General features: G+C 44.7%; 1 protein-coding gene across 1 annotated transcript; it reads left to right on the top strand.

The window, feature by feature from the left end:
- Positions 1-5,919, top strand: LOC128409300 (zinc finger protein with KRAB and SCAN domains 1-like). The gene is made up of 3 exons (XM_053379652.1): positions 1-218; positions 3,717-3,863; positions 4,759-5,919. The coding sequence occupies exons 2-3, from the start codon at positions 3,794-3,796 to the stop codon at positions 5,274-5,276; spliced, it is 588 nt and encodes a 195-aa protein (XP_053235627.1). The 5' UTR covers positions 1-218; positions 3,717-3,793; the 3' UTR covers positions 5,277-5,919.
- Positions 5,920-10,584: the final 4,665 nt, after the last annotated feature.

The following is a 10,584-nucleotide window of genomic DNA, read 5'->3' as shown; positions in this document are numbered from 1 at the left end:
CAGTTGTCTTTAAAGCTACACACCTGCTCTGCAATGCTCTGCCTGCAATGTTTGAGGCACTCCCAATTCCTGCAAATGCTAAGGGAACGACTCGCAGCTGGGCCCACTCAAAATGAGCCCAGGCCCAGCTGTGTGGAAGAGAAGGCTCACTAGGTAGAAGTTCTCTCATACCTTTTTCATTTGCGAGGGTTTCATCTGCAGGCAGGAGCTTGGAAGAGGTAAGTAGCCATGATGGCCAGGCTTACTTTATCTTTATATCTATATCTATATCTATATCTATATCTATATCTATATCTATATCATCTATATCTATCTATATCTATCTATCTATATATATATAATTTTTATTGATTTTAACATATAAATTATAAAATGTACCACAAAACTTATCACTTATACAATCTTTTTAGACTTCCATCAGCACCTCTGATGATCCACCATTTTAACCACTTCTTATGCATTTCTTAACTTTATATTGCCTTTACATCTCTTAACAAATCATCCTACCCCTTATCCATTTTTGCAATAGTTCCAATAATACTCCTCACAAAACTTCTTGCAAACCTACAAACGTCGTCTGATCTTCACAAATACTTTTCAAATAGTCCGTAAATTTACTCAAGTCTTCTGTGAATTTCTGGTCCCGCTGGTTCCGAATCCTTCCTCTTAGTTTATCTAGCTCTGCATAGTCCATTAACTTCATCCTCCATTCTTCAATCGTCGGTAATTCTTCTTGCTTCCATTTTTGGGCCAATAATATTCTTGCTACTGTTATTGCATATAAGAAGAGCTTATATTCCTTTCTATTTATATCACTCCCAACAATGCCCAGTAAAAATGCTTCTGGTTTCTTTAAAAACGTATATTTCAACATTTTTTTCATTTCATTATATATCATCTCCCAGAAGCTTTTCACCTTTTTACATTCCCACCACATGTGATAAAATGTTCCCTCTTTTTCTTTACATTTCCAGCATTTATTACTAACTTTATACATTTTTGCTAACTTAACGGGTGTAATATACCATCTATACATCATTTTCATCACATTTTCTGGCTCGGCTTACTTTATCAACCTTCTGAGAAAAATACAAAACATTAAACAAAGCCACAAAGACTTGCGAACTACCCAGCCTAAAATGAACTTATAATGTTTGGTTTCAATAGATTTTTTCAAATGCTTCACTCAGTCTATTAGATAAGTTCATGAAGATACCAACCAAAGATAAGTTCGGTGCTATTCACAATACCGAGAGAGGCTAGTCGAGTTGTAGAGACAGTGTGCCAGTGTTTTGCATCTGTTTCTCCCTGGCAGTCCAAGTAATCAAAAGGCCGCTGTTTGCCCCCAATGGGGCCCTTTAACTGGGGCTTGCAGATAGCACACTCCCAAGATAGTTTTCCGGGCTTCTTCAGTGGTCTAGTCTCAAAGTCTTGATATGTATATTGATATTCAATCTTGTAGAGAATGCTCTTTCTTGGCTTAAGTTTAAGAGACTGATTTGCTTTGAATATCACCAAACTTACCTTTTGTTGGTATCTTCATGAACTTATCTAATAGTTCAGGAAAGTTTTTAATGTGTGATATTTTAATATATTTTTAATCTTTGTTGGAAGCCGCCCAGAGTGGCTGAGGAAACCCAGCCAGAGGGGTGGGGTACAAATAAGTTGTTGTTGTTGTTGCCACGCTTTGGCACTGTTTTGGAGTGAATCGGACAACATTGGGTTTTGGGGTGATAGCTATGACCCCAGGTTTGAGGAGCAACAGCAGAATTCCCAGAAAGGAGCTGAATCCCTGATTCTGCTTCTCCCTTCCTGCCTGCCTGACTGTATGCATTTTGCCCCCATTCTCCCTAGAGTGAGATTTGCTTTAGGGCTAGATTGTACCGATGAGCTGGGCGACTGAGCAGCCTCGCACCTAGATTTTTCCATAACAGTCTATATAATTCAGAAATGAGAAATAAATCCAGTTTGACATCAAAGTAATGCGATGGCCACCAATTTAAAATGGCTTTAAAAGAGGATTAGACAAAATCATGGAGGAGAGAGCTATTAATGGCTTTATCTGGAAGCAGCATGGCTTCTGAACACCAGTTGCTGGAAACTGCATGTGATAGGAATTTTATGGTCTTAGATATATGGTAATGTTCATAAGTGTACCAACCAAGCACATACATAGATCAGCACAGGAAGGCCAACCTGGAACCATTTTGATTCCTAAACTGAGCAAATGTTTTTTCTGCAAGGTCAAACTGGAAAATCCTCCCCATTGTCTTTTCCTTCACAAATCCTGTATTAAGGGTATGTCTGTGTTTCAATAGGGTGTGAGCCTGTGACATGGCCATGAACTAAGTATTTATCACTACAAAAGAATGGCCAGGCTCCCCAGGCAATCCAATCAAGTAACCTGCTAGACAGGAGATAAACAACAACAACAAGAGAAAAACAACATTCAAATTTTCTGTTTTAGACCTCCTTTTCTGTGATGTAGGTGTGATGTTTCTGGGGGTGGTCTTGATCTACAGGGTGGCAATTTCAAAAGTCTTGATAAGGCCTTGCACACCATTTTTCTGGGTCCCTTCTCTCTCCTGCAGGTGAGGGGAGCACCCTGTTGCAACAGATCAATAAAGGCCAAGCCTACAGGCTGCTGTTTTGCTCCAAGTTATCCTGGTTGGTGTCTTTGTTTTTGTCCAAGGGAGCCCTCGGATTTTTCCATTAACACGCAGAAGAGGGAGAGTGTTCTTGGGCTCATGTTCTGCTTGTTAGTTCCCCCCAGTCATCTGGCTGGCCGCTGTGAGAACAGGATGACGGACTAGATGGGCCATTGGCCTGATCCAGCAGGCTGCTGTAATGTTATGGTTTTTATGTTGTGGTTTTAAAAACAGAGAAACTGATGGGCACCTTATTGAAGGTTCTTACTGAAGCAATGCTACGGAAAAATCTAGGTGTGAGGCTGCTCAGTCACCCAGCTCATCGGGCAGAGCCCGCGGGTTCCTGCAGAATAAAGGAATTAGTCCAGCCACCAACTGGAGCAAATAGCTGTAGACCAAAGTTTATTGCGCAACAGGTTCAAAGAGGAATTTTGAACCCTGAGGATGGGGAGACAAGGACTTTTAAAACTTTCCCACCATATCCCAGAATACAGTTCATACAGCATCATTGCTACATCACTGACATGTCACAAAAGGGGAGGGGTAGACAGGGGTTACACTAGTTTAACCTTGGCAAACATGTCCAGACAAGTCCTTGGTACAAGATTAGCATAATTAGACATGTCAGGGCAAGACCCAGGTATAAGATTAGCATAGGCAAATGCCTCTGAAGTCCCACCACCCAAAGTACAATAGAACTTCCTTTGCATGTCTGGACCCCTTGGCAAGTCTGGTGATGAGCTCTGGCTTCCCTTAGAGAACAATGAGCCCAGCAATTGTCACCTCTGGGCATTTCCTGGAGTGTATACATGTCTTCAAGTTTGGGGAGGCAGCAGGGGAAAGAGTCCTTTTTCCAAGGGCAAAATGGTGTTGGAATGGAGGAACCTGGCAAAGGTGTTGATCTTATATGATTCATAAAGCTAGGTATATTCCCTGAGCTGTCAAGTCGAAAGGATACATTCAGGCATAATATTTGTAACTGTTAACAACTTTAAAGATGCGCCCCCCCCGCCATAATTTCCATAACAAGGTGGTTCTAGGTTCTTCTTACTATCTTCTTTTCCATAGACTCAACTCATCAGCCTAGATCACTGGCATTCCTTCTCATCTTGTACACTGCAACAGTATTTTTTGTAAAGAGGGCCATGGAAGAAGACAAACCCTCAAGTCCTTCATCTGGAGTTGGATTGGACAGGATGGAAGAATTCCCCCCAGGTGAGGCCATTTCCGTGTGTTCTTTTGGGTCACAGAGCTGCTAAGGGGTCAGGGCTGTGATATCTTCCTATCTCCCGGTATGCCCCATGGAGAGCCTCAACGTCCATAAATAGCAATACCCTAGTGGTCCCGGGCCCTAAGGAAGTTAGATTGGCTTCAACCAGAGCCAGGGCCTTTTCAACTCTGGCTCCGGCCTGGTGGAACGCTCTGCCTCATGAGACCAGGGACCTGCAGTATCTGATTTCTTTCCACAGGGCCTGTAAGACAGAGTTGTTCCACCTGGCCTTTGGCTTGGAGCCAATTTGATTCCCTCCCCCTCTTTCTTTTTTCTTTTTTCTTTCTTCTCCTATGATGAGGCTACATTTTAATATTTTAATGTTTCAATATTTTAATGTTGTATTTTAATCTTGTTTTTAGGTTGTATTCATTCAACTTGTTTTTTATTATTGCTTGTTAGCTGCCCTGAGCCCAGCCTTGGCTGGGGAGGGTGGGGTATAAATAATTATTATTATTATTATTATTATTATTATTAATTATTATTAATTATTATTATTATTTATTATCTTGTAGGTGGCCACTTGTGCCCGAAAGGCCAACTTCATTTTATGCTGCCTTTTGCTGCTCCTGAAATTCCCCTTAATTCCAATCCATCACTGTTCCTTCTGTCCTGTTAGAATTCTGGCTTAATTTTCCTGGCTATTTAATATGTGTTTTCCCTGTTGATGGTTAGGGCTGAAAGAAAAGTAAACTCATGGCAACATGCTTTTCACTCGTGGAGGAGGGAAGTTGGGAAGAAGTATAAGGAAACACCATACACCTTTGTATTTGCACCTTCTGCAGGTTAGCATCCAACTTGCCAGCTCTCTCTAAAATAAAGTTTCTCTCTTATTTCCAGCAGATGATATGCTGGAGTGGAAGACTGAGGGAGAAGGAATGGAGGTTGAAGTGGAAGGAGAGATCTTGCGTGATCAGGATGGAGCAAGGGAGAAACTGGGAAATGAGAGGGTTCAGTGTGTATCTGATCTGAAAGGAATCTTCATTGAACGAGAAGATCCAGACAAGGGGAGACATAGTGCTCATCTGAGAATCTGTGGGGAAGGGAAGCAATTTCAAAGCTCAAAACTTGGAAAAAGTGGCAGTCGCAGCAGAGAGACTTCTGAATTGCCATCACTCAGGACAAACGAGAAACAATATAAATGTTCGGAGTGTGGGAAGGGTTTCTATCGGATTGCAAGCCTAAGCTTACACAAGACCTTTCACGTGCCCTACAAATGCAATGAATGCGGAAAGTGCTTCCATCACAAATCAAACCTGGGATTGCACGAAAAAGTTCACCAGGCAATGAGGTCCACGGACTGCGGGAAGAAACCTCACAGAACCCCAGACAACTCGCGACAAAACCAAAGAATGTAAATGTTTGTTGTGTGCAAGAATAGCAGGTCTCCCACTAGGCCTTGAGCTGCGTGGACCATTCCATACAATGGAGAGACCCTGCCAATGTCTAAACTGTGATGAAAGCTTTGAGGCTGAATCGAGGTTTCATGATCGTGAGAATACCCACAGGAGGAGAACCACATAAGCCACATGGAAGGTGGTAAGGCTCCAAGAACATGGTGGACCTTGAAGGATCTAACACCGACCAAAGGAGATCTGTTGTTGTTTATCTTAGGAAGGTGATTGCATGAAGGACGTGGGAAAACATTTCACTGACTTCTTGATGCAGAGCTCACTGTCCTCTTTCAGTTGCATAGCTTTAATTGCTTAGTTCTGAGTGACCGATTTGTGAAAATTGTCTTTGGGAGAAGCTAGATAGCTGAGGACAGCCATCTTCCCCCTCCCTGGGAGGAGACACCAGGATGTTCCTGCCACAAAATAAGCATCTAAATCAAGTGTGGGGGAACAGCTAGCCCTTCAGAGTTGCTGAACTACAACTGCCACCACCCCTGGCCCATGGCTCATGCTTGCTGAGGCTGATGGGAGTTGTAGTTCAGCAATGTCTGGAGCACCTAATGTTCTGTGCACCTGATCTAAATGCTCAGATAATCATGAAGAGTCTTTTGATGACAGTTTTGGACATCGGAGTACAACACTCATCTTCTCTAATCATTGGTAAAGCTAGCTGGGGCTGATGGGAGTTGGAGATCAGCACCTGGAAGGGGGGAGGGCGAAGGTTGTTCTGGATCGAAATCTATTGGCTTCTCCTTAATAATAGGCTGTTCCTGCTTTTTTGATGGTGGTTGTGTTGCTAATAAAGCTTAGTGTGTGCCTTTTTCTGTTTTCTGCTCTCTGTTTGCCCCCTTAAGCAGTAAGGAACATGCTCCTTTTGAATGCAAGGGGCTCGTTCCTTCTTCTTCTAAATAAATTTATTTATTTGGTTTTCAAATTAAAATTTTACAATCACAAACATGAAGACAAGATTCCAGGGAATTCCCTGGACTTCCCTCCTCCCCTTTGTGGGTCCTCTTTTTAATCATTTCCTCCTGCATCTTTTATATTCATCCAAATCTTTTACATCTCCATTATATCCAAAATTCACCGTTAAAATCAACACACTTGGCTCCATGGGAAGCTGCCTTACCCTGAACCAGACTGTTGGCTACAGTATTGTCTACACTGACTGGCATCAGCTTTCCCGGGTTCCAGATTATTCTAGATCTGACTCTCATTCTGGAACTGGGTTTTTTTGTTCTTGTTGGCCCCTTTCTCGGAGTAAAAGCAGGGAGAATATCCTTGCGTGCACCCTCCCCCTCTGTTTGGATGACTGAGGTGGAAAGGGAAGATGCATTTTCGCTTTATTAAGACTTCCAGCAGAAAGAGAGCTAAGCTAGGACTACCAAAATATTATATGGTTTACACACCATCCCAGAGGTGGCACATCCCATTTTGCCACTTGAGGCAAAACTGGAAAGTTCTGCCCAGCCGCCATTAGCAGAGAAATGGCACCAGCATTGGCACCGATCTCATAAACTCAGCATGATCTTACATGATTTTGGTAGGATTTCACTGGAAATCAGCACCAATGCCAGTGCCCTTCTCCAGCAATAGCAGAGAAGATAGGGCAGATGGAGTATCCATGGGACACTGCATCAGGAGCTTCTGTTACCTAATGGCTGGGCCGACCCTGCACCACCTGTTGTGAGATTAAAGGGGTCCCAGGTGCTAACCCTGGTTCAGTTTCCTTGTAATGAAGGTCAGCAGAGACTGGTGTCTTCAGGATACAGTGGTACCTCAGGTTACATATGCTTCAGGTTACATATGCTTCAGGTTACAGACTCCACTAACTCAGAAATAGTGCTTCAGATTAAGAACTTTGCTTCAGGATAAGAACAGAAATCGTGCTCCAGCGGCGCAGCAGCAGCAGGAGGCCCCATTAGCTAAAGTGGTGCTTCAGGTTAAGAACAGTTTCAGGTTAAGAACGGACCTCCGGAACGAATTAAGTACTTAACCCGAGGTACCACTGTATATGGTTTTACTGACACACATGTACAACCTGAGCATACCATGGAGATTGCATGTCATGAACTGGTTGGATGCAGAGGAGTGGGAGCAGGAACCAGCTGAAGAACCCCCAAGGGAAGAAAGCTCAGAGCCTGGGGATGTGAGTTGTCTGAGGGAGAAGACTGGGAGGAGAATAGTGAGCGGGGAGAGTCTGGGGCAGAGAGAAGCCCAGAGGCAGAAGCTGAAGCAGAGGAGAAAGAAGACCAAGAGGCAAAGATGAGTCAGGCTGCTGAAGAGTCACGATTGTCTTGCTGTGAAAACTCCCCCTGGTCTTCCAGAACCAGAAGAGGCATGAAAAGGGAGGAGGAGAGGTTCACTTCACACAGGCGCAGTCTCCAATTGCTGGAGAGGAGGGGACCTAGATGGCTGTGGAGAGGCAGGGACTTCTGATCCATGAGGCAAGACCTACCTGGGATGAACTGCTGTGCTCATCAGGCCTGACTCCCTCAAGTCTGCATATCCTGTTCTTGCTAATAAAGAGTTAGCTCCAACTTGCACAGTGTGACTTGCTTGCTTCCTGACAGCACACAACATTAACACCCCAAGAGATCTTGTTTCTCCACTAGTCACAGTTTTGAATCTAGCACAGATCAAGCATGTCAATGCCTCCAGCTTCTAGCCTGTCTCCACTTCCCAGCAACTCTCTGGCTTTTGTTCTCCTGCCAGGTAGTTGGCAGATGGACGGATGTGGAGGAAAGGCCCACCCATTGGCCTAAAGAGCATCATCACTTAATTGTGGCTCTTGCAAGTTAGCTAGCTCTTTTGGGTTGCTGATGACAACACTTAAGTGGGAAGCTAAGGACTCAGGGATTAGTTGTAGTTTCCGGGTTACCTTCAAAGGTAGCCCCAGATGGTTTCCCCCAAAGAATTCTGGGAGCTGTGGTTTGTTGAGGGTGCCAGGACTTGTTAGGAGACTTCCTATCCCTCTCAGGAAGTGATAATTCCCAGAGTCCTGCCGTGACCACATAACACCAGTCCTGAAAGACCTTCAATGGCTCCCAGAACGTTTCTGAGTACAACTCAAAGTGTTGGTGTTGACTTTTAAAGCCCTAAACAGCCTCGGCCCTGAATACCTGAAGAAGCATCTCCACCCCCATCGTTCAGCCCAGACACTGAGGTCCAGCTTCAAGAGCCTTTTGGCGGTTCCCTCACTGCGAGAAGCGAAGTTACAGGGAACCAGGCAGAGGGCTTTCTCAGTAGTGGCGCCTGCCCTGTGGAATGCCCTCCCATCAGATGTCAAGGAAATAAACAACTATCTGGCTTTTAGAAGACATCTGAAGGCAGCCCTGTTTAGGGAAGTTTTTAATGTTTGATGTTTTGTCATGTTTTGAATATCCTGTTGGGAGAAGCCCAGAGTGGCTGGGGAGGCCCGGCCAGATCGTGTGGTGTATAAATAAATTATGTTGTTGTTATTGTTTTTGTTTCCATTAAATCATTCTGACAACTGTTGTTCTGTGAGGAGAATAGGGGGTCCTCCTAACAGCTCTCATCACCCTTAACAAACTCCAGCTCCCATAATTCTCTGGGGATGCCATCAGAGTTGTATCATAGTGCCTTAAAATGCATGGGGGAAATGTGGTCCTGCGTTGTTCCCCCTGTTCCTACAACAACAACAACAACAACAACAACAACAACAACAACAACACACACACCTTGAAAACCCTCCATTTTACCAAAAACCTGTTTGTGTGCAATGGCTTTCAGAACTGTGCACACCACAACTTCACCACAGCTTCAGTTTCAAATTAGATGGAAGCTGGTTTGAGCAGAAACAAATCAAACAATGGTATTGCCCAAGAAAGTAGAGAATACATAAAGACTGTGGCTAATGTGGCTTCAAACACCAGCAGTGAGAGCTCACTGGAGTAAATGGCAATGTGTACAGGGCCCAAGTCTGAGGTTGCAATCCTACCTGCATCTACTCAGAGGAAAGTCCCATAGGGCCCGCCCCCAGGTAAGCAGGTTAAGACTTCAGCCTTAATCTAGCAGCCCCTGCAAATGCTAAGGGGTTAATTTAACAGCTGGCCCAAATTAAGTGGAGCAAGTGCGCAGCTGGGAGAGAGAGGGGAGATTTAGGAGGGAAATCATATCATGACAACCTTCGCTGAAGGGCTTCATTTGTAGCTAAGGCCTTGGAAGAGGTAATTGGGGTTCCCTGTTCCCGCTTTCCACTTCCCTCCTGGCTTGTATGTATTTTGCTCTGTGGTGCATGTTGCTTTGGGGCTCAGTTGTGACCTTTCATTGAGTAAGCTTAACTTTAATGCAGTACTTTGGGAGAAGAAAAGCAGAGAGGGGAAAGTGAGACGACTGGGGATTAAGCAGGGGTGGGAAGAGGACTCCCCTGTGCTGTGATGGCGCTGGGGAAAATGTTGAGGCACAGAAGGGACAAAGGATATTTCTAGGGTTCAAGAAAGAAAGAAGAATAGGAGTTTGGATTTGATATCCCGCTTTATCATTACCCGAAGGAGTCTCACAGTAGCTAACATTCTCCTTTCCCTTCCTCCCCCACAACAAACACTCTTTGAGGTGAGTGGGGCTGAGAGACTTCAGAGAAGTGTGACTGGCCCAAGGTCACCCAGCAGCTGCATGTGGAGGAGCGGAGACGCAAACCCGGTTCACCAGATTATGAGTCTACCACTCTTAACCACTACACCAGGAATGAGTGGGTAGCAAGTGAAGGATGAGTTTCTTTTGGTGAAGGCAGGTATTTGCCCTCTTCCCCCTTCTGGTGCCACATACGTCCCGATAGCAGGGCTCTCTGAGCTGAGCATTGCCATTTTTGATGTCATACTTGTGCTCATTGAAACTGGACTGCTTGTTCTCCATACAAGGCAAAGGCGTATTGGTACAGAGCTGGGATGTGGTAGCCTATAGGAAAATGAACAGTGGGCAGGTGAATGAGGCCCTGACGTGAAGAGATCCTGTAGTAAGTGTGTGCAGAGTCAGTGTTGTCCTCTGCATCTCATGTGAAGTCTGATTTTTCTGTTGGTCACTCTGCTATGTTTGCTATGTATGTTACAGGCAGCTTCTCTTTGCGGCGAGAAGCTGCCTGTAAGCAAGGACAGATTGTTTAGCTCAGATGTGTACCATTAGGTAAAGGGACCCCCTGAGCGTTAGGTCCAGTCGTGGCCGACTCTGGGGTTGCGGCGCTCGTCTCACTTTATTGGCAAGGGAGCCAGCGTACAGCTTCCGGGTCATGGGGCCAGCTTGACTAAGCCGCTTC

The sequence above is a fragment of the Podarcis raffonei genome, chromosome 2, assembly GCF_027172205.1.
Source record: "Podarcis raffonei isolate rPodRaf1 chromosome 2, rPodRaf1.pri, whole genome shotgun sequence".
Taxonomy (NCBI): domain Eukaryota; kingdom Metazoa; phylum Chordata; class Lepidosauria; order Squamata; family Lacertidae; genus Podarcis; species Podarcis raffonei.
The sequence above is the reverse complement of the archived record's forward strand: the minus strand, read 5'-3'. Positions and strand labels throughout refer to the sequence as shown.

Bases quoted from the DNA above. Each gene is read 5' to 3' on its own strand.
- LOC128409300 (XM_053379652.1), top strand. From the start codon at position 3,794: ATGGAAGAAGACAAACCCTCAAGTCCTTCATCTGGAGTTGGATTGGAC. The intron at 3,864-4,758 runs GTGAGGCCATTT...TCTTATTTCCAG, and splicing joins GATGGAAGAATTCCCCCCAG to CAGATGATATGCTGGAGTGG.